This window comes from Cyphomyrmex costatus, unplaced genomic scaffold (genome assembly GCF_001594065.2).
Source record: "Cyphomyrmex costatus isolate MS0001 unplaced genomic scaffold, Ccosl1.0 scaffold172, whole genome shotgun sequence".
NCBI classification, from domain to species: domain Eukaryota; kingdom Metazoa; phylum Arthropoda; class Insecta; order Hymenoptera; family Formicidae; genus Cyphomyrmex; species Cyphomyrmex costatus.
Window position 1 is genome coordinate 1532930 of NW_017275737.1, and position 25306 is coordinate 1558235.

General features: G+C 32.6%; 1 protein-coding gene across 1 annotated transcript; it reads left to right on the forward strand.

Annotated features, from left to right (window-relative positions):
• Positions 1–2856: 2856 nt before the first annotated feature.
• On the forward strand, positions 2857–20517 carry LOC108771994 (collagen alpha-1(XVIII) chain). The gene is made up of 14 exons (XM_018537424.1): positions 2857–2945; positions 3912–4088; positions 4441–4638; positions 13470–13830; positions 14426–14817; positions 15458–15562; positions 17481–17736; positions 18413–18487; positions 18631–18725; positions 18969–19061; positions 19166–19288; positions 19601–19795; positions 19881–19996; positions 20185–20517. Exons 2-14 carry the CDS (start codon positions 3921–3923, stop codon positions 20480–20482), a joined length of 2475 nt encoding a protein of 824 aa, XP_018392926.1. The 5' UTR covers positions 2857–2945; positions 3912–3920; the 3' UTR covers positions 20483–20517.
• The last annotated feature ends 4789 nt before the right edge of the window (positions 20518–25306 follow it).

The window sequence follows — 25306 nt, forward strand, 5'->3', positions numbered from 1 at the left end:
GCGTTATTGAAGTATAGCGCGACAGATGCAACAAATGTATTTTTTGTTCGCGCGTGTACGTGTTTGTAGTGTTTGAATACGCAATGTAACTAAAAACGTACGTTAAAAAAATTTTATAAAATTCTCAATAAAAAAATCAAAATCTTTATTGTGACGAGAAATACGATCTGCTACGAAGTTTCCTTTTGTCGAATTGTTTTTAAAAAATATCGAATAGTACAACAGAAAACAATATTAGTTTCTGATAAATATGATATTAATTTGGAAATATTAAATTGTTAAGGCTTGTACAGGTCATACTGTACGAGTGGTAACGAATAACTCCATTTAAAATGATTGAATCAAGCCTTTGAAAAATGAATTACATCACGAGTTGTTACCATTTTTTAAAATAAAATATAACGCATTCTTTTTTTACGCGCGCGCCAGCAAAAAGAAATAAATATCATGCTTTTCTGCTTTAGGATTACATATTGTGATGTGTTATAGATTTTTATATATCTATAACATACATACACGAAATGTATACATATACAGGATGTTTCACCTAACTGATCACCTCTTACAACTTTGCTGAGTAAAATCGAATCAAAAGTATGTTCAGGTAAAAGTTGTATGGCTTGAAAGAGCGCAAATAATAATAAATTTAATTTTAAAAGAAATCACTTTTTCACGGTCATATAAATGTTATCTCTCATGTAAGATATTATAAAATCTCATAAAATAATAACACAATCGAATATTCGAATATTTAATAATATTTTATATATTAATATTTCCCCAAATAAGAAGATATGAATAAAATCGGGATATATATGAGTGGTATCTTTGGCATATTCGAGCAAATTTAACAGATTTCAGATAACGGAAATAGGAAATGATAGTTTTTGTAATAATATAAGAACGCGTTCCGATCACCGAAAAATCCTAACCGGACGTCGACTCAATCCGATAAAGCGCCGTCGTTACCGATAATTATCGGAAAACACTTAGGGCTGGTGTCATGTGTGCTAACCATACTGCCTGATTGGCTTGGAACTTCATTAATCACCGTCACTGCTTGATGTATTATTCGCTTTTAACGTACAAGACAGGTCCGGTATCACGTCTGAGGAACTTTACTTGGACATTGCATTGTTCACAACTGGCGCGCATGTGATCATTTATACTACTGACTAACAATTTGCGATGACAGTTATGACAGTTGGAATATGATGAAATGTAAGAACAATAATCACACATTTCCTAAGATTACCTCGTTTCATATATGAATGTATACATATTAATAGCATTAAATTTTATTGCTTACATTACGATCTGCTCTTTTATTGTCTCAGTTTTTAGATCCCGTCTCGTATAGATAATAATACAATTCCAGATCGATTTTAATTCTTGTCCTGATATCATCTACGGTAAAAAATAAATCTGGTTACATTGTGTGAATTTCAACAATATTTAAATAAACACTTCGCAAATATTTGTCGTCTGTTCGCAAAACTAATCGAAAACAGTCGACACACATTCCCGCGCGTGTCGCTTCAACAGTGTGATTTAATATATACCTGCAATTTGCATTTAAAATAACTAATCGGTAAGCGATCGATAAACCGACCGCTGCTTCGCTATTCACGTTGCATCTAAGTACTGTAAATAAAAAGTACACGCTGTTTACTCGCACGCCTGTATCGTATTCTGAATTAGCAATCGAAACGACAACGACGTTGATAATCGTCCTATTATGTATCGTTAACGAGATGACGCAATCCGATCTTATCGGCACTGCTTATGATACATTTTCAGATCAGTCGAGATGCGGACGAAGACAAAAGCGAGGAAAGTAACCCACCGCCATTCATCACGCCCCCGCCTCCGAATCCAGATTGTGAGTAATATCATCAAGTAGCAACAATTTTTTAACTGTTTATAAAATATAACGCTTTATCATTAAATTTCATTCTAACAAATTAAAAGACGTCACTTCTACATGATGTCATACCTATATGTAATCGAACACGTGAAAGAAATAATCAATTCATGAAATTACCCATCTCTCTTGTCTTTTAAAATAATCGAAATCAATTAAAATTATTTTGTCCCGATTTAATTGAATGATTGATACTGCTAATTTAATATTTCCATTTTTCTCCTATATTACATTACTAATTTACATTTATCTGTTTTTACAATACTTTTATCTTTTTAAGAAATGTCAATCAAATTGTTTTTTCTCTTTGAATACAAATTAATTAAAATCATTTCGCTTTAATATTTTTCAATCAAACGATTGAGACTGCTAAATCGATATTTTCGTTTTCCATCGTTTATTAAACTAGATGTATATTTACTGATGTTACAAGATTTACATTCTTTTTATAATAAGAAATGTAAATCAAATTATTTTTGTCGTGATTTCGAATATATTTTTTATTATCTCTTGTTATGCTCGCGACATTTATATCTAATTTATTGCGGGGATATTCAAAAATTTAAACTATCTATAAAAGATCAATATATCGTATCAGTATTTTGGGACAGTTTTAGTCTGACAGTTTTCCAATTAATCAATGTACCGAAACATCAATATCTTCTGTCTCTCTTTTTTTTATCTGATCCGACATCCCTAGCTTAGTAAAGATAGGACAGCACGTTAAAAATCGTTTATTAATTTCGCTATAGTCGACGTCGATGCGCAACGTCGACTTTGGAGATATCGCGTCGAAGAAACGATGATAAAATATGAAGCGAACTTTTTTAATCTACTTTTCGCGCGCATAAATCACCATGGCGTGTCAAAACAGAGAACAACGAAGTTGCGTGGACTTACGGCGGCGCGCATTCGTTCTTTTTCAGATAAAGGTCCGAAAGGTGAAAAGGGTGACAAAGGGGAAAAAGGCGAGAGCGTCAGAGGTCCTCCAGGGCCTCCTGGTCCGCCTGGTCGTGACGAGGTGAGTGCATTATTCAATCAACGAATTTTTTTTACGGACTAATTCCAAGATGAATCGTCCTAAAAACGATTATTATTTCTTGTGCTTTCTCCAATAATGCCTAAATCAATATAGTTGAATAATTAATAATAACTGAATTAATATCGGTTTGAAATTATTTTCATAATTAGAATAATATATTTAGAAGTTATTCCAATTAATGAGAATAATATAATTATTTTATTTTATGCTAGTTATTATTGTGGCTCTTTATTTTGTAATTATTGTACACATAAATGTGTATCCTCGTTTGCAATAAATCATGAAAGAATTTTAATACAGCGAATTATTTATAATACAATATACCTACAATTGGAAAGTAAAAATTATGCTGTATTTTATTTCAAAATTTATTAAAAATATATGCATGAAATTATTTGTGAACTAATTTATTAAATTATATTATATTTCGAGTATTATACTATTTAGTTAGTCAATATCTCGTGTATATATATATATATATATATGTATCGCAGTGTAAGTTTTCATTATTCGGGGAAAGTGTCTGTGCTTCCTGTAGGTGTAGACATCTCTCGTTATATTAACTATACCGCGATCGCAGATCCATGCGCAGGTACGATATTGAAGATGGCCTGAATACGGCTGAATCCGGGATCACTCATTTATCTTGTTATTCGCGTGAGTCAATTTAGCATCGACACCAGAGAACCGGCGCCTGTCGCATGTAACACTGATTACACCAAAGCCGCTTTCACGGCGCTTACTATCTTCCGCTGTTATTGGTACGCTGTTATTGGTGTACATGCGTATTTGCTTTTAGACACCGTCGGAACTTGATTGTATCCCTTTATTCATTATTGCAACTAATTGTTTGCTAATATTTGGTCGTAAACGCTAATATTGTAACTGACTCTGGTAGAGCGGTATCAAATGCAACAGCGACGTTAAATATATTGATATTTCAAGGATTGGCTAATGAAGATACCACAGGGACCACCTGGTCAGAAGGGAGACCCCGGCACTTGCACCTGCAACGCCACGGCCTTAATGTCTTCCTTTACGATGCCAAAGATGATACAAGGGCCGAAGGGTGAGCCAGGAGTACCCGGACAGGAGGGCAAGCAGGGCTTAATGGGTCTCACGGTAATGATTCTCGTTCTCATGATTCTAGCAATAAGATTCGACGATAACTTAGAGTGACATATATTTAAGCTACTTATGACCAATTTTATTTAACATGACATCTTTATATAGCAAAAGACATCTAACACTGTGGCGAATATTAAAATTGTTATCATTTTCATTTTTGTAAAAAATAAATTTTATAAATCATTAAGAGAGTTTGAATTATAGAATTTCTCAAATTCTCTTTTAATTCTTTTGTCAAAACTTCATTTTCTTGAATATATATCTCACTTTTGGTGCTCCAGTTCGTTAAATGGACAATATCTTTGATATACTTAATTGAATTATTAATTAATGTTGATGATTTCAGGGTGCGGCAGGACCGCCAGGAGAAAGAGGACTTCATGGTCCATCCGGGGCTAAAGGTGACAAGGGTGATATTGGAATAGCGGGACCGGAAGGTTCTCAAGGTCAAAAGGGCGAACCGGGTCGAGATGGAATACCCGGTGAAAAGGGTGCTCAAGGTCCGCCGGGGCCGCCTGGAAAAGGAGAATTTTCTGGCTATGACGTAAGTAGATTGCCACGCTTGAATATGATCTATCATGCTGAAGCCAAAAGCCAAGTTAAAATATTTTCTCCGGCGCCTTCTCTGCGGTTTGCATTCACTATTTCTACTTATCCCCGCGAGATTTTCTTTATATTCGCTATTTTAGCGACAATATAAAACTTTCGCTGAGATTTGTATTTATTTTATATTATTGTTATGATTACCAATGGCTACGCTATCGTAACAGAAAAGGACATGATAATAACAATTATCTTTCTCAACAATTCTCTTTACACTTTATTAAATAAGAAATTGCATTTCTTCAACAAAATTGCTATAGATAACATAACATTGTACAAGGCTGTGAACTATTTAATGGTATAACTACATTTAAAATAACAACGGATGACTATTATTATTATATAATAGAATTAAAAATTTAATACGTTCTATTATCGTCAAATGAGAAGCTGGAAGGAAAGGCAGGATGTTTGTCTAAATGGTTTCTGCTGGATATAACAGCGATATGAAACGAAGACCGGACGGATGGAGAGGTAATATTAACGCAAGGGATATGACATTGACAAATTTGCTAGAGAAGAACATTTATTGTATACGCGATTACTGACGAAATAGCGGAAATTCACGTGCGCTCAACCGTACAAAGTCATCGCTATAATAAGTAGATAAGTATCTCCATTCAAGAAATTTTCATTATCCTCGTATGAATCTAGCTCAGTCGTATTATTCGCTATTTTCCCGAAACGGACACGCGGCAGCGAGAAACTCAGAAGGAAATGGAGGGTCATATCTTCTCTCGCGAAATCGTCGAGCTATTATTAAAAGTATACTATTTAAACATGGCATTCGACGCCATCCACTGTATATTAACTCAGCAAATTATCCCAGTTAACCATTTTGATCTTCATATTTGTAGCTATCATTAAATGAGAACTACTTGAACAAATATTTGTTAAAATAAAAAAAGAATGGACTCTGATATCATTTTTTTAAGTAAACTTCTCTCAAGACAAACTATTTTTGTATGATGAGAATTGGTTGTGTTACGAGTTGTAAACTGTTATTTAAGCTATTTATTGAAAAAATAGGTAATTTAAATTTTGAAATATTATGAATTAAAAAAAAAAGACTCCTTATTTATTCACTACTATCTCAAATTATGACATCAAAGGTGAGAACATACATTATAAAAATTCTTGCAAATGATAGAACATTTTTGAATAGAATATTTTTTAGTAAAACAATATTTGCAATCGATAAAATAGATTAATAAAATAGAAAGCTAAATTTTCGTTTCGGGGAAAAACTCAATCCTATATTTTTTATACAATTAATTCGACAGTTTCATATTTAGAAATATAACTGACTAATTTTTTATTATGCATAATTAATTTCGAAATTATGGTTATTTAATAATTAATGAAAACGAGAGTTTTTCAGTATACTTTATAAGTCGATACTATTGATCGTAAATATTGTTTTATCAAAAATTAATATCAATATATTTATATTATGTACATATATTCTCGCTTCAGATGTCACAATCAAGACAGATAGTGATGGTGAGTGAACAAGAATTTTAAATCAAAATGACACGCACTTATTATACTTTTTACAATTACAATCTTGTCATTAAAAATAAGAAAACGTAGATTATCGAGATTATACTATCAAATGAAAAATATTTCTAGTATCAATCGTGTAAGGAACTTCGATGTTAAAGCAGGCGATCCAATTTATATCTGGTTATTGAGATGGCGAAGTATTATTACTATATATTATCCATGATATCGCGTTCCGAAGTGCATGAAAATGCACGCGAAGGCGTATCCCAAGCCACCGTTGGGCCACGTCGCAGTGTACGACTCCCCGTGCTACCGCTTTTACGTGTACCGAAACGACAACTACAGCGATCCTGTTCCCACTCGCGATCCGACAAGAAATTCGTTGAATGGGAATGGAACGCGTATCGCCCCGCGGGGAATAAGAAACTGTGCACGTAATAACGGTCGAGCTGTAAGTCCGACCCTCGGCCTCCTCCCTTTTCTCGTTCGTGTTTCACGTTGAACTCTCCCCCCCTCTCTCTCTCTCTCTCCCTTTCCATTGCGGTTCATTCTTAAAAACGCGGCGAATCTCACTCGTTTCGCCAGCATACGAAAAATGGTCTCAAATCGCGTTGACAGGCCTGCGATATTAAAACGATGTACCTACAGCACATAGCAATACATCTGCATATGTGCGATATTAATGATGGTAAAAGTTTTAGCGTGTGTATGAACGAATGTAGTTTCGGGGACGCTACACAAATATGTAAACACGAAAAATTCCCTCTCTCATTCCATGTTCCCTGATAAACAAACTCTTTTCCCTGTCCAACCTTGTAACGAAGTATAGTTACAATGTTTCCAACTTCCTCTATAACAGTTACCTATAACGGTTCAATTGTTTCAAAGAGTATAAAAGAAAAACTCGATCGATAACGGAAAAATGAAAAGACTAGTTGCGTACTAGAAGTGAAAGAAATTAATTTTTTTTTATTATTATATTGGCTGTTATCATATTAGCTACAAACACGATATTACTATAAAATAAAGTATATAAATATTGCCTATTAAATAATTCCATTACGGTTTTGTTCATCTCGCTAAGAGATATTCGTAATTTTTTTTTAGTTTTACTTTCTTTACTTTTTCAGTATTCTTTCTCTGTCTCTCTCTCTCACACAACCTTGGCTATAAGTATAAAGCGGTTTAAAAAATTGGCACAAGCATTTTATATTTATTAATGAAAAATAAAAATAAAAAAATATATACATATATATATATATATAAATACAAATGAATAAAAATAACATTCACTTTTATAACAATATTTTGTTAGTTTTACTTTGTCTTTTATTGTCGCCAGTATTTTTTTAAAAGAACAAATTAAAAGTGCTTTTTACACAATATTTATAGGCAATTGGTTGTACATTTACAATGATTTGATTATTTTTTTCGATGTTTTTGATTTCCCGACTTGCAATAATTCTTTGAAGCAAACATCGACTTTGGAAACGCTCGAATAACGCATAAAACAAGCTAAATCTACTCAAGATTGATATTCCACGCTGTCAAAGTCAGCGCGCGCGCTCGCGCGTTAGTGGTTCAATTCCTGAAATCCGTTTCTGGCCACGGGAGAGAAAAGAAATCTCCACGCTGTCGCAGGAACGTAACGATCCTGTCGCACCTCAAACCGTCAATTTACCCCCGGAGATGCAGTCGTTTTTCACCTTGTTCTCTTGTTACGCGGTTTTCGCGGCGGAAAACGCAACGACGTCGCGTCGTCGCAGAAATATAGTGGCGAGCAGTGTGCAGAACGGAGGGCATCATCGCCGCGCTATCGAACCGAATCGCTCCGCTTTATCAACGACACAAACCTGTGACGCGGATGCACCCGCATATCGCTGAAAGATCGGCGCGGTGACGCAATATTTATCCCACCCTCATACTCTCGTACTCTCTACGAAGATGTAAAAAATTAAAAAGGGAAAAAAGAGAGAGAGAGAATGCAGTGCCGGTATACGGTTTTCTGTTTTCATGCCGATGGCACGCTTCCAAGTGTTACACCGCCGGAAAAAAAAGGCCGAGTTGACCTAGCCTGGTAATTGTTGAGACGTCGCAACGGAGGAAAAATCTCGTTACTCTCGGAGCTGAAAGCGCGGAAAACATTGAGAGCTTTCTGCCGCTGCAATCTTACTCGAGATAATAATCCAGGATTATTTATATATTTGAACTTTACACACGCATTACAATAAATCATCCGATAAATATCATTAATGTAATATTAATAATTAATAAATATTATCAGGAAATATAATTTTATCGCTTACTATGAGCGAACTCGATCCATTTGATACTACACAGCAATTTCGAATTTTATTAATCTTCATTAATCTAACGAGAGATGATACAGATATATGATGTATGTGTATCGGTACGATGCTTTTTCCAAAAACAATTTTGCACTCGATTCTGATCTATAAATCTTAGAAATGGATAATTTAGTATTAGATATAATAGATATTATACTTTTTCTTCGAATACAAAATTATATTATACATGACGAGAATCTCACTTCTCTCACGCTTGTATATATAGATTCTTTCTTTAAAGAATTGAGCATGTTACAGAAAAATGATTACTTTGCAAATTCGATCATACTATCTATCGTGCAATATATTCTAACATGGTGACTATACAGCAATATTCATGATGCAAGCAATAAAAGAGATATGCAACTTTACGATGTAACAAAATAATAAGCTTGTAGTTTTACTTATAGGAATCAAACGAGAAAAACAAACTACGTCTGCAATAGAATGTATCGCTGGATATACATACATGCCATTAAATATAGGGCAATCTATGAAATACAATAGAATTGCGCCGTTATATAGTTAGTACCTGTTAACACCGGATCGTTAATAAATATTATCAGGAAGGGGACAATGTCAAAATTATTATAACATGTTATCCGTGACTGGTTATTCTAAAGCACTACTCGTATGTAATGTTCTTATGAATACGTATTATAAAATTATTCAGAATGGATTCCACTCGAAATTAATTCTATTTTCCCTAGAAAACACAATACAGATTTAGGGAATAATTGAATATTTCCGATCGGAATCCATATTCTGCATATAATTCCAAACATATCTAATACGTACGCTATTTCAGTACTATTTCATATTATGACGTTAGAAGCGAGAAAACACATAATAAAATTTCTTATAAATTATATTTTAGTAGAAATATTTTTTAATAAAACATTATTTTCTCTCTTGCGCGTGCAATCGTGATAGAATAGAATTATAAAATATATCGAGAATTATCTTCTTGCTTCGAAGAGAAATTAAATCATATTTATTTCTATACATTATTAATTTTGTTTGTCGTAACTATAAATATAGCTTATTTCATATTTGATCACGTAATTTATTTCCAGATGATTATTTATTATATATGTTTTATATTAAAACAAATTTTCAGATTAATATATACACGAGTACTTCAAGATTAATATACACTATGACAAGAACTTTATTGTGTATTTTCTCATTTTTTCTGTTGTGACAATCAGAAATGATAGAGATGAGTTAACACACAGGAGCCTCCGTCTTTTACGACTCTCGAAAAAGGCCGTATTTTATTTATTCCTTACCAAACATACGAGTATACTTATACGATATTTCGTTCAAAGAAAACGTATGAGAAATTGAAATTTAATCATATCACATATCATATATTTGACATATTCTAACTTTTATTAACATATAATATAAATTAAAATTTTAATAATAGATTTGTTGCTTAACATAGAGTTGACTTTTATTTAATAAAGACGTCAGATTCGTCTGCTTCACTTTTCACATAATTAGAAATTAAAATATCGATATTTTTTAGTAGAACTCAGATTATTCAGATTATAGCCAAAATTATTAAATCTTTCTTAATTATTAAATCTTTCTAGACACTAGAAATATATTAGATTCTAGATTTATCTGTATGAATATATAATAATATATGTATATAGTATTTTTTAACTAAAATACTTAATCTCGAATAATAATTGTACATTTATAATATTTTAGTTTTGATCGATATTTTTTGTGTCACTTTAAATTAGAAAATCTCTATAGTCAGAGTCTAAATACAGAGACAAATAAGTGTGGCAGCAATATTTCGTTTTTTATTGTAGAGAATATAGAAAAGCACTTATGATGCATACAACATGTGAGCATCCAAACCGAATGCAGTCATAAAGTATAACAAACTATTATTCGTGAAAATATACTTGTATACTAAACAAGGTATGACAATAAAAATTTGTATCATTTTACAAGAAAAATGATAATTGTGATAGCTATAATGTTTTATCATGTTTATCTAGTTTAAAATTTTTTTAGTTAAACAAGCGCAAAATTTTTTTTTTTGAATTTGAAGTAAATTATATAATAGTGCATTATTATATAATTTATTTATTAAAATTTGATCAAGTGGAGGGGGATAACAAGGCAATATAGTTCAAGATTGTCTTATCAAGAAACAGTTGAGTGATCAGAATCTGAGTGTGTCTTTATTTCAAATAACGAGTGTGTCTTATTTTCTTTATATTATTTTCATAACATTAATAAGAAACAACCGATCGATTTGATTTACAAACAGTTTGATCACTGCTTGTCTAACCGTGGAGATGTAGAATTCAAATGCACCAGTTTAGAATATGAATACATATTTGAACAAGGCCTAAATATTTTACGGCAGGATCAGAGACCAATCTTGTCGTCGAGACAGTTCATGCAAAGACAGATACCCGTGCGCACATGCATACAGCAACGGTTATCTTACGTGACCCCGCATCGCACCTCGGTCCTTCCTCGAATGTGCGAGAGCCCGATTTCCCCGGGGAATACAGAAACCAATTTCTAGGCTGCCTACTGCATGTGCCGGCTAGGTGTACGCCAGGTAGGAAGGAAGGCAGGCTTGGAGATGCGCGGGTGTTGCGACCCGGAAGCTCGTTGAAGACGGACCAATAATACTCGATTCAGATGTTCGCGCGTTTCAATGTGTACATACATACATGTGTGCAAGCCGCCGCGCCGCGCCGATCGGTTCGGCAGATGTTTCCCCAGCGCGAGCGATCGCGCAGACTGGAATTTGAATGAACAGAACCTTGTAGAAGAGAAAATTCGGAAATTGTATTAAGGCCATGCCACAATGTATTACCGCCAGAGAACTGCTTTAAAGTGGAAGCGGATTTATAGATACATGCTGTATATGTACGCGGTAGGAAGAATTCAGTGTGAATAAAAGTGCCATTGAATTTCAACAGAAAGATACGGAACGAGTTGTCTAATTTTACGATTTGAAGAGAGAGAGAGAGAGAGAATAAATTTACTGCGAATAAGACTCGTTAAATATTAATTGTATAAATGTGCAAATAGCAAACACTATGCATATATTTTACATAATATCAATGTGAAATATTAATGAATTACAAAGCGTGTCGTTAATTGAACCAAATAATATTGTTATTATTGTTAATATATTTCCAAATAACAAAGCTATTTATTGCGAAATAGGATAGATACGTAAATAATTCCTATATTTTTTTATAAAAAGAAAGAACTATATCTATGCCGATAGAATTGAGTATAAGAAATGAAGAAGAAGTATATCCATTTCGTTGCTTTATCAATAGCCGAAGAAGTCTAAAAGTTTTAAACCGTTTGTGAGAAGCTCTGAATGGATATGACTAGTTATGAAACGAACGATGGCATTGATCTATAGATATACAGAAATCGCAGCGACATGATTTACAGCGAAATGCCGTATTAATGCTAACAGAGAATAATCGCCTCTATAACAATACGAACTATAGAAAAAAAAATTTAAAAAGAAGAACTTCAAAGTATCAAATATTTTCTGTATCAACATATTTCGCTCGTTTTAAGGACCTGCGTACTGAATATCATGAATTACGTGATAATTCACTGGGAAGAACGATAAATCTTTTCTCAGACGGAATTTATTTTAAACGTGAAATATCTATAAATAATACAAAGTATTGATTTCTCATTTTTTTTTCTCGATTGAATATACATATACAATAAATTAATTTTTTAGATAACATAACTTTTAAATAGCATAAGTACGCAATTATTGGAACATAGTAAAAAATATACAAAATTTAAAACATCTTATACTTGTGTTAAAACCAGTTCTGGTTAAAATTTTTTGAATTTTTAATATATACATATCTGATTATTAATTTAACATATATGATGATTATGTTATATTAATATTTTGTAAAAGATTGATTTAATATTTCTTAATGTTAAAATAACACAATTTATAAATAAGTGAATAAATAACATAAAAATAATATATAGTACCAAAACTTAAGTTTTAAGACAAGTATTATAAATGACTGAAAGAGATGAGAATCTAATTTATATATAATATATTATATTTAATATTAATTTTGTTGGAAAAAATATGTTTTCACAATTTATTTCCAAATTTTTGCAAAAATTGTGTCAAAATATTACATATTTGTGAATTAATTTTTACATAATGTTACTTTTTAATATATTCATTTTATGTTTAAATTAAAAACCATACTTTGAGTAAACCATTTGGACACGTAAAGTGTGTTACATTCAATATACAAACTTTGCAACTCTAAATTTATTACTAATAAATAAATATCTTTCTCTGTACAATAAATATAAATGTACTCTATATAACTTTATATTATCCATAAAATTGAAATATATTAAGCAAATAAAAAAATCTTCTCTACAGTTATTTTTTTATACCTAAAAACTTATTTTATCTTTAAAAGAATCCAAATTATATGGCAAATGAAAGAACTTCCGTATTTAAAATGTAATTTACATTTACAATTCTATTTAAATTAAAGCAATTGCGAATCATGCACCATCAACAATTGTTCATGCAACAATTGTTCGCCACTAATCAATAGCAATGCAAACGTATATAGACGGCAGTGTCAGGCCGACTCGCGAGGCTTTCAGTCTCGCAATGTTATTCCAACGATCTAACGGGGAAATTTCGATTATTATGCGCATGCAGCCCAGTTGGAAACCTCGAAATATTTACAGAGTGAGTACGAACTGGAGCATTCTAATTGCATCGTAAATATCTTCTCCGATACTTAGAATTCCTTTTCCAAATTATAATATCTCAATAAACTATTCATATATGTGTGCAATTTCATCAATTACATAAAATAATCTCCTATTTAAATACTTGTCTATCTAGCCGGAAGGTATCACAATGAGACCAGGACTTCCCGGACAAAAAGGTGAACCAGGCATTTCAGGAAATCCTGGCCCTAAAGGCGAAGCTGGAATACCAGGATCCAAAGGTGTCAAAGGCGAACCTGGATATAAAGGTGTCAAGGGCGATCATGGGAAAGATGGTCCCAGAGGAATTCAGGGTTTCAAAGGTGAACCTGGCGCACCCGGTGCACCTGGATTACCCGGCGCACCTGGAGAAAACGGGCGACCGGCGGAAAAAGGTGATAAAGGCGATACAGGACCTGAAGGAAAACTAGGACCTCCAGGACCACCCGGTCCACCCGGGGTTAGCGGTCCCGGTGGTATAAACGTGGGAGATCTAGGTGAACAAATACACAAATTTTTCTTTAGATATAGTAATGACAAATTTAGTCCAATATTATTTAATCACTTGTTTGACTTTTTTTACGTAATCTTACTTTTTATATAATAAAATTAACCAATTTGTTTTTCATTAACCGTTCTAATCTTCAACGTAACAAAAACAGTTTGATATTAATAAAACATTAAGTAAATGGTATTATATAATTATAATTTTCGAAATTAGACCGATGGGAATAAATCTAATTAAGTAAGAGAAATAAAATTAAATAAATGGTATTATAATTATGCGCGTCACATGAAAACGTAATCATTTATTATTTATATCTGTATTATTTTATTAATAATTATTTTTAATAAATAAAATGAAGATACACATATATATATATATATTTTGTAAAGAAAAATATCGTAAAAAGCTAAAAATTTAATATCTTTCAATATCCTCGGATATTTTATATAAAATCACACATGATTTTTACACATGATTAAAGGTTTTGAATTATTAACAATGTTTCCTTAGATAAAGAAATTCAATATATATTGCGCCAAAACAAGAACAACAAAATATAATATTTGAAATGTTATTTAATTAAGGATTTGGCTCAAAAGGGGATAAGGGCGACAGTGGAGCGCGCGGATACAAGGGTGATAAGGGCACAAAGGGCGAGAAGGGTACTAAGGGTGACGCCGGACCAGCTGGTATTCCCGGAATAAACGGTATTCAAGGGCCTCAAGGAGATAAAGGCGAACCTGGTAAAGACGGAGTATCAGGATTACCCGGCATACCTGGCGCTAAAGGCGAAAGAGGTGAGAGAGGTCCTCCTGGAGCCACTACCGTCGCCAATTCCGGAGACTATATCACCATCAAAGGTGAGAAAGGCGCTGAAGGAAAACGGGGTAGAAGAGGACGACCTGGACCGCCTGGTCCCGTGGGTCCTCCCGGAAAGCCAGGAAATACGGGAGAAATCGGTCTACCAGGATGGATGGTACGTTTCGTACTTTGATTTGTTATCTCACTTTACGTTACAACATTAATCAAATAATTAACGAAATTAATAGATATGAATAGAATAATAGTAATAATGTGAAATAATACTAAATAATAGATAATAATAGTACTAATAATAATAATAATAAAATAATAATGTATTATTGATAGTATTTTATATTATTTGTAGAGAACATAATTATTATAGTATAATTATTAATACTACCTTAGTATTCAATATTAACAATGACATATTATATGTCGGATAAATATTCTGTAATAGCGTTATCTTGAGATATCTAGTTTCTAAACAACGCTATTTTTTATCTTTTTCACAATGCCAACCAAAGAACTCGATGAAGGTGAGCTTTTAATTAAACCGCACGAAACAACATAAATTTTGTACAAGCGCTAAATACAACATCTTTTAATTCCTGAAGTAGATATAATTACACGAATGTTTTCTTGCACCTTCCTATAGGATTAAGGCAAATTTTTAGATGTCGCAGTTACGAAAAGAAACATTTATTAAACATTTAAACACGTATCAAAATTCTATCACTACATGTCACAGCAACCAAATCCCTTGCGCTAATTAAAACGCAAACGAGCAATTCATCTGTCACTGTCTTCCGCAGGGTCGTCCTGGAACTCCTGGAATTCCGGGAAGTATCGGACCAATGGGACCCAAGGGAGAAAAAGGGGAACCTGGCGCACCGAGTCCTTACGGTGTTTCTGTCGGTGTAAGTATAACTTCCAGTTTCTTGTCGTGGTATCGCCTATGTAAACTTCTCTCGCGCGCTCTAAACTTTACATATAAATCCAAGCGCCTACCAAAAGGCAAAAATTAAGAAGTCAACCCTTCCCTTTGAAGTGGAATCTCACGCGAGTGAGATGTGAGTAACCTCGTCAGTCGATCGTCCGCGAGAGCAAGAAATGTTGCCTTTCAAAGGGAGAAAAGGGAGGGATGAGGACGGAGAAGAAACGGAAATAAAAATAATGGTTTTCACCTCGCGCAATTTCGGTCTGGCAGATTAAAGTGGCGGGGCATATATATCCTTGTGAATAGGACGATGCGGAAGTCTTTGAACAACGGGCGGCGCAACGCGAGTGATGGAAATTAATGCAAGAGTGCGCCTGGCATGCTCCCTTTTTTTCGCGTCTTCGTCGCTGGATTTATTCGTTGCGCCGAACAGAAATTTTCTCCACCGCGGCGAACAGAGTTTCGCGAGCTGTCATGGCTGACAACTGACAAATAACGCATGCTGATACGCGCGATAGCGCTTCGCTTTTCTGTGAGGATGTATATGTGTATAACGTATTCACAACCAGACGTATCCGAATAACAATCCTTTTAAATATTACAACATCTAGAAAATATGTAAAGCAGACTTGCAATTATGCTGCATGGGAAAAAGTGTTACAAAAACCTATATAATTTATACATATATGTATAAAAACAAAATATTTTAGAAAGTTGATTTTTTATTCGATAAATTAATTTTTCCCTGATTAAAATTTTTAAGAATATCCTATCATAAAAATAAGAACTTTTTATGGATTAAGATTTAAAGACGTATTACACATATTTTTTTTAATGAAAAATTATTTAAAAATTACAGATTTTTCTATATTGTATTTGAAATTAGGACAAAAAGTTTGACAGCGAATTAGAACCTCTCTAGAATAGATCAAAAATTAAAATTTCAATAAGAAATAAATACATTTTTTATAATAAAGTAATTATGATAAAATGAGAAAGTTTTATTTAAATTATAAAGTTGTATTGTTAAATATAAACCTTATTGAATTGTTTCATGTATATACACTCACACACACACACACACAACATTTATTTATATGGAAATCAATTCTAGTTCCTCTTTGCAGAAACTATACACACATCCTTATGAATGTAACTTTGTTTTCTAATTAATTTTAACTTTATTTTGATTATTCTCCTGTTGATTGGTTGGATTCCTGTTAAGATCTCTTGTCGAAAGAAATTCGACAAGAAAATCGTTGAACAATTTCTAAAATCTTTTTTGATACATCTGGGACATCCTATCAGAATTTCTTACGGCTATCATCTAAGAGATTGGAGAGATCTAGTGAATGCAATAAAAAGAAATCTCTTCGACAGAAATTCCATAAAAATACAAAGTACATAGATAAAAATCGCTCAAGATATCCATCATTTTTCTAAGGGCATGATACAACATTGATAACGACAAGGATAGATTATTTCTCGAGAAAGAGCGATTACAGTCAAGAGCAACAGGAAATTCCGATATCGCCTTCCCACGATCGAAAGGATGCCTCTCGCGCCTAGCACGTAAACCGTCTTCGTTGTACATTCGTGAAAAAGAACGCAACGAAGAAACGTCGATAGAAAGCCGACGTGATGTGCCTAAGCGATCATTGCATCTCATTCCTCGACGTTTCCGATAAATCAACCGCTCCTATGTTCTTGGTAATACTTTACTACTTATTGACTCTCTGCAAATCTGTCTGCCTGTCTACCGTCGTCTATACCGAAGCGATGCGATGCAACGAAGAAAGAACGTTGATAATCGCAGTTTTTGGATTATATTGACGGACTTCTACGATATCGTGACGTTCTGTTCACACATTAAATATGGTTCTTTAATACATTTTTAGATCAAAGGCGACAAAGGAGATGACGGTTTTCCCGGAATTCCTGGACAGCCGGGAAGAGAGGGCCAAAGAGGACCTCCAGGACCTCCCGGATCTCCTGGAATACCATCTAAAGGAAACTATTATCCAGTTCCAGGACCTCCGGGTCCTCCCGGACCTCCTGGTCCACCTGGCTTGTCTTTAATCGGACAGAAAGGAGAACCCGGGATCGGTAGAAGTCACGTTTTCGGCGAAAGAGATTACTACCCCTCTAGGCAAGGTAAAGACATTAAGATATTATGAAGTCGACAGTTATTATAGTTTGATGGTACTTGAGTGACAGAGCACTTCGATAACAAAATTAAAAATATGATTATGTAAGCTTTCGCTGTTGTTAATGCATAAATTATTCATAAGACGATAAGATAATTTGCGAACAGTTGGAATGTTCTTATCAAATAAAGTTAACTGCAGACGTTTCGATTCTAGATTTGTGCAGTGCGATAATTGGAGACGTCGAGTACAAACTTTGTAGTTTGCAAGTTAACTTCATTTGATAAATACATTACAATTGTTTGTAAATTGTACCTTATCGCCTTACAAATATATCTAATGTACGCAACCGTAGAGATCGCGAAGTTGTTTACACATGGCATTTTATTTGCACGAAATTTATTGTTGGAGTCACAAACATTATTTATTTAAATTATTTTAGTTCAAAATGTAAATTATTATATTAACAATAAATTTAATTTTAATTTAATTTAATTTTCTCCGATATCATTATATTAATTCAACATTTAATAATGTTACAAATTAACAATTAGTTAATTAGTTTAATTAATAATTTTTTAGTAAATTATTCAAAGTGCCTTAAAACAAATCCCCATTTTATTGAGCGTGCTCTTTATGCCTATTAATAACAAAGTTAAATTTCATATTCGCATACCCGCAAGGAGCCAGAAGTAGTCTAGACGAATTGAAAGCTCTACGTGAACTCAAGCAACTGAAAGAACTGAAAGAGCAATTAGGTAAAATCTACTATCTGGTATAACATCAAAACAAATATGCACCAAAATCGTTATTCCTTCGAATGCTTTATAAAATATATTTCATTGACTGCATGTTAACATCGGTATTCTTACATTTTTAAACTTGAAAAATTGTTTTCAAGGTGTTGTTACTGCCGCTACAAGGGGACCTTTAGAAAGTACAACGAAAATTGTGCCAGGAGCTGTTACGTTCCAAAACACAGAAGCTATGACAAAAGTAAAATTCCCTACAATCAATAACTGTTTCTTTAAAGCAATTGCGTAAAACCCATTCTACAATCGCGTAAACGTAGTTGTAAGTGGCTGTAGTTGTAAGAATTGACTAATCGCAGTCGAACATTTTTTCGTATTTGACTGTGATTGGTTAATTCGTACAACTACAACCGCATTTACAACTACGCTTACGCAATTGTAGAATGGGCTTAAATCTAATTTTAATACTCTCGTTTTACGTTTACAGATGTCTAGTGTTAGTCCAGTTGGGACTTTGGCTTATATCATAGACGAACAAGCTTTACTAGTCAGAGTTAATAATGGATGGCAATACATTGCAGTCAGTATTAAAGAATTAGATCACTATTATAAGTTCACAGAATAATTGTATTAAATTGTATTATAATTGTATTAAAACCAAACTCTTCTTTTAATCTTCCTTAGCTCGGATCACTTTTGCCTATTACAACGCCAGCACCACCAACGACATCACCACCGCCAGCAAACCCTCCTTTTGAAGCATCCAACTTAATTAACCAAATACCCGTGAAAGCCGACGGAACAGGAGTAAGTTAATAACTTAAATTCATTTCAGGAAACGCACGTTTATAAAAATTAAACGTGTTAATATCGAATTTGCAATTTTTTTCCATGCTACGCAGTGGTATCCGCGAATGGTGAGATTTTACCATATTTAATTACAACTTTTTCCGTTCATTTATTTGCGATATATTTTGCATTTTTTTTAAATTGCTGTGTATAAATAAAAAAAATATAATTTCAATTGAAATTTTTCGTAAATTTATCTTAAAAATATAAAAATGAGCGTGCTATTATTATGAATAAAAATATTTATTCAATGCAAATTATGTTTTTTAGTTGAGAATGGCTGCGTTGAATGAGCCGTTTACCGGAGATATGCATGGTATACGAGGAGCAGACTACGCTTGTTATCGACAAGCAAGGCGAGCAGGCTTGAGAGGTACCTTCCGCGCTTTCCTCAGTTCTCGAGTTCAAAATGTCGATAGTATTGTCAGATTAGGAGATCGAGATCTTCCTATAGTTAACATAAAGGTAATTTGGAATAATATCTATTTATTACTACGATAATTATTGTTAAAAATTGAATAATTTTGTGTAATAATCGGATGAAATGTAGGGCGACGTGCTATTCAACTCTTGGAAAGAGATGTTCAATGGAAATGGGGCATATTTCTCTCAGAATCCCAGAATCTACAGCTTCAATGGAAAGAATATTCTCACTGACTTCGCATGGTTAGTATAGAAAAAGTATATACATATATGAAAGAAAATATAATATTGATTTTATTGTATAAAAGAAAATCAATATAATATATGTATAACCACACCCTCAAATATATTATATAAATTGTACACGTATGTGTGATATATTTACGTGCTATTTTCTTCATATCATGAAATGAACGTTATTCTAATTACAGGCCCGAGAAAGTTGCGTGGCATGGCTCTCACAAACTCGGTGATCGAGCCATGGACACTTATTGCGACGCCTGGCACTCGAGCAGTTCGGATCGTTATGGACTAGGCTCGCCGTTGACCGGCGGTCGACTGTTAGAACAAGTACGATACTCGTGCGACAATAAATTCGCGCTGCTCTGCATTGAGGTGACGAGCGAGTTGGTGAGGAGACGACGAGATGCCGACAATCGGCTAGACGACGACGTCGAGATGTCGGAGAACGATTATATGGAATACTTGGAGGAATTTATGCAATACTGAATACTTCGCACCTTCGACCATCCTTTCGCGACGCGAAAATCGAATCGTTATGTAAATAGAATGCAGATGCGCGCGTACTGCGTTTCTTCGCGCGACATATATAATAATATATATATATATATATATATAAGAAAATCCCACGTTCGAGTAATAATTCATATCGATATACATATCGTGAAGTCATAGCGTGTGCGAACCATCGCGAACAGCGCGTCACGTTTCATCTTTCGCGTTCCCGAGATCACGAAACTGTCTCTGATTCCAAAGGTATAATTATTGTACTTTCGCCACGAGCGAAAACCACCTAACCATCCGCTTCAGTCGCGTTTGAGTTTTCTCTTCTCTCGATCTTTCTTAAAGATAAAAAGAAGACTGATCGTCTAAATACTCGTCAGTGTTTCGTCGTATTGCGTATTCGCATCGGGTACTTCCCCTTTTATCAGTCGCTTGCGAAAGCTGCGATCGCTCGAGATCTTTCAAGAAAGCTCTATCGCGATTCAACATTCGTTAAACGTTTCCCCTCATCACGATAAACGTCCAAAAATATTTACGGATCGCCAAACGAGCGACGCGAACCCAGACAACGTGTGCAAGACTCGCTCAGGCCCGTGTTTATAGCGCACTTTAAATGCTAAAAGCGGCTGCCTAGTTTTATCCTTTCTTCTCAACAAGTATTATGTATTAGATGTCTGCTCAGCCTACTCTTGAATTATTCAAAAGCCAGAAAATGCAGGCGAACGATTTTTGTAACTAAATCCTTGTCAATAGCGTGTCATCGTAAAAATTGAAGACCTGAATATAAAATCGTAGTAATTTTAAAATAAAAATTTTCAGAAAACACAGAAGAAATCTAAAATTTAACCATTTTTTTATTTTTTACTATTCATCTTTAAATTTTCGTTTTTGTAATGTAACTTGTATTGGAAAGTTCACACATTTCTCAAGATATATATATATAAAATACATATCACTCCCTTACTTCAAAAGTGAGTTTCATAACTCAAAAAATTACGTTTCCTAGAAAAGAGGAAAAACTATTTTCCAACTTGACATGAAATCGTTGATCAAATAATATCAGCAAAACTATTTTTAATGATATGATCAAATGTCATATTGTCATTTTAATAATTCTTTAAAAATCACTCTTTTTAAATTGCAACAATTTTGATGAATTCTCTTTTACCACCACCAATTTCGAGTCATGACGATTTCAACAATTTTTTAATAAAATTAATTTAACAATTTGATTTATAATAATTTAATTTATTTTATTTTATTGAATATGTTGTTAAATAATTAATATATTAAACATATATTTAATATATATTATATATTAATATTAGATATATATTTAATTAAATTAATTTAATTTAACTTAATTTATTTATTTTAACAATTTTTTATAAAGTTAATTAAATAAACATTACTTCATCACTTTTGATGATTGATAAAGTAATATTTACTTAATTTAATCCGTTTAATGACTTGAAAATCACATTCTTTTAAGTCATATCATTTTTTAAGTAAAGGAGTGATATACATTATTTTAATCATATACTTCTTAAAAATGATTATAATAAATAAGTACAACGCGTAGACCATATTTTAAATTTCAGATGTGTTTTTATAAACTCCTCCACATAAAAAGAAACTTGTATCTTTGTATTACATCTTTTGAAATTCAGATCTCAATTACTTTTCTTATTTCTAATAATCTAATGTAAAATAGCAGGCGTATTTATATAAATCTTCAAGCGGTTGAAATCGAAATAGTTACGTTCGCCACTACAAATATCGAAATATTGTAAGTGCGCTGCAAACGCGGGCTATATCATTTAGGGAAGTAAATACTTAACACTGCCCTAAATAAACCTAAATGAAGTTCGTATCCGCGATCAAGTTGCATTTACATTTTAGCTGATACATATTGAGTGTGTATGTTAGACATAAGAGACACATCGATTAAGGAGTTTCAGACGACGAGTCACTCAGCTCACTGTCGAAGATTTATGCTCCGTGTATCTTGCGAGTCACTGAGGAAGAACTTACTTTGAATCATATCATACATTAATCGCGCCTTGAGAATAGTCGGTTGTTTTAAATTTGAAGAATAGTCTTTGAAGAATTGTCATTGAGATTTTCGTAAAAATTCTCAAAAATTTAAAGAAACTAGAAATTAATTATTAAGAAAAGACTAACAAATTAAGCTAACTCGTATCTTTAACTACATTGATTCCTTACTGTACTTGCCTATTTCTTTTTAATTAATTTATTTTTAATTAACAGCTTCAATATTATCACGTTCAAAGCGCAGCATTACAATATATTTTTAAATTCTATACACTTCTGTATACAACACGATTAATTTAAGACATACTATGTAATCATCAAGCCTAAATGCACACATGTGAATGAGTAACGTTTACCAAAGTTTTTTTACGAAATATGTTTAATAACTTGCATACATATCTCTGGTATTTACTTATTATTTTATACCTCTGTCTGCTCTCTAGGATTAATATTTCTGATCCTTGAATTACACCGAGCATAAATCAGATCTAAGTCAATGTCTATAACTCGAAGATATACCATTAATATTAACATAATTTATTACAGTTATGTAGAGATTGATCGTGAGACCATCATATGTATATTTAGGTTGTCAGCAAGCTTGTTGGTGAATATTTCTTAGGTACATAAACTTTTTTAAGTATTGTCAATAGTAATTCGTGACGTATTCAAGAACGTACAATCGATTGCCCTTCGATATAGTTTGCACCGAAATGTTTTATTTCCAAATTTTATATTATTTGTACACTTTATTATTGTCTTTCTAAATAAAATATGAAAAGGAGTCCTCCCGAGTCATGTCTCCTTCCTTTCACTTCTATTATATATATGCATATAAAAACAGTGCACATAAATAGATTTGTATATTTTTATGTCATATAGTATAATATTAAATTATTAGGTTCTTAAATTAAAGTAGAAATAAGAAAATTTAATAACCGCTAATAAGAAATAGAATATATTTTATTACAAAAAATTGATAGAAATTATTATTTTCATTATATCTATCTTCCATTTAATTTAATTCGAATAAACATTAGCTAATTAATGTTCATCGATTCGATTGCTCCAAACAAAACTTACGTTTTTCATTAATATTTTTACAATTTTATTTTATATAAAGATTTATAAGTATCTTTTCAATTTATTACGTCTATATATGTATATTAATAAGCAAAATAAAATGTTAAACCAAATGTTTATATAGAAAAAAATATTAATTTTAATAATTTATTTTATTTAAAAATTATATTTTTTAATTAACCCATTAACTCAAATCTTATTAACTTTAAAATATTTTACATTAATAATGCAAAACATAAATACAGATATATATATATATATATATATATATATTTCCTAAAAAAGGATTTTTTACCTTAAATCGAGATCCTTACATATATTCCATAAAAAGCTGTGTATAATTGCACTACAATATATTCTTATCCCATCTCACTCCCAACAAATTATAACGAATTTTCCATTAATTATAAACACAATGCATGCGACATAATATATGACTAAGGTTGTCATATCTAAATCACAAAACAAAAGAGAGAGAGAGAGAGCGATAGAGAGAAAGTAAGAATATATTTTTTTAATCATCATGATCTGAGAGCAGAAAACGTAATAGGTTAATTTTATGATATCGAATAAAATTTTTTGAATATCACGTTTTGAATGTATGTATATAAGCCTAATTGTAAGAGTAATACTTCACTCTTCAAAATAAAAGAGAGAGATTCCCTCTAAAAGAGCACTCTTAAAAAAGTACTGCTGACAATCCTAATAAATACAACGAACCAAATTATGGACATATCACATTTAATGGAAGATTTGCCAGTTTTCGAGTCTCTCGGAAAATACACGGTTATTTTTGCGTGATTTACAATATCAAAATCTATACTTACCGAAATCGGCGACGCGGCGCGCGGCAATTTGAACCTACGACGCATCGCTTTTCGGCTGTGTCGATTATGGTCGGCTGTGTCGATCGTGAACATACGCAGTAACCGAACATTCTAGTAATCCCCTGTTATCTCGAACGACGTTCGCGATCAAAATACGCACTCATCACGCACCTTAAACGAGCAAAATCAACAATTAATCATGAAACTACACGCTCTTCATGTCCGAAATCGTCACATTGCCAAGTGTCATGGCGACCAAATATGCGCGCGCAATCGCCGCTTGTTGAGGATTGCGCGCGCTTGAGAATCTTGAGATACCGAAACCAGGGCTGCCACAAGCAAAGATTCAAATTACGACAAATTAAATTTTAGAAATCGATTTTTCATTTTTATAATAATTTCTAATCAATTGCATGTGTCCGCTTTTGTCAGGTTTAATTCTTTCCGAAATGTATATTAATAAAAAAGCTGTAGGTACATTAATAAAAAAAAACATGTCGTAAAATCTAAATCAGATACTGAGAGAGAGTAGTTATTTATATTTTTCTACGCTAATATAAAATTTTTTTATACATACAAATACAGAGCTATATTATACCATTTTAACCAGGATATCGATTATATAATATTTTTCATAACGCGAAAACGTAAATAGTGAAATATTGCTCTTGTATTAATTTCAGTGATAAACATTTGCACTTCTGCCTTAGGAAAAAGTTATAATATCCTAGTATACAAAAATGAAAAACTCTATGCCATTCCTAAAAATATTAAAAATATTATATATATATATTTAGGAAGTTTATTTAAAAAATTGATAAATAAAAATATTTTTAAAAGCCGT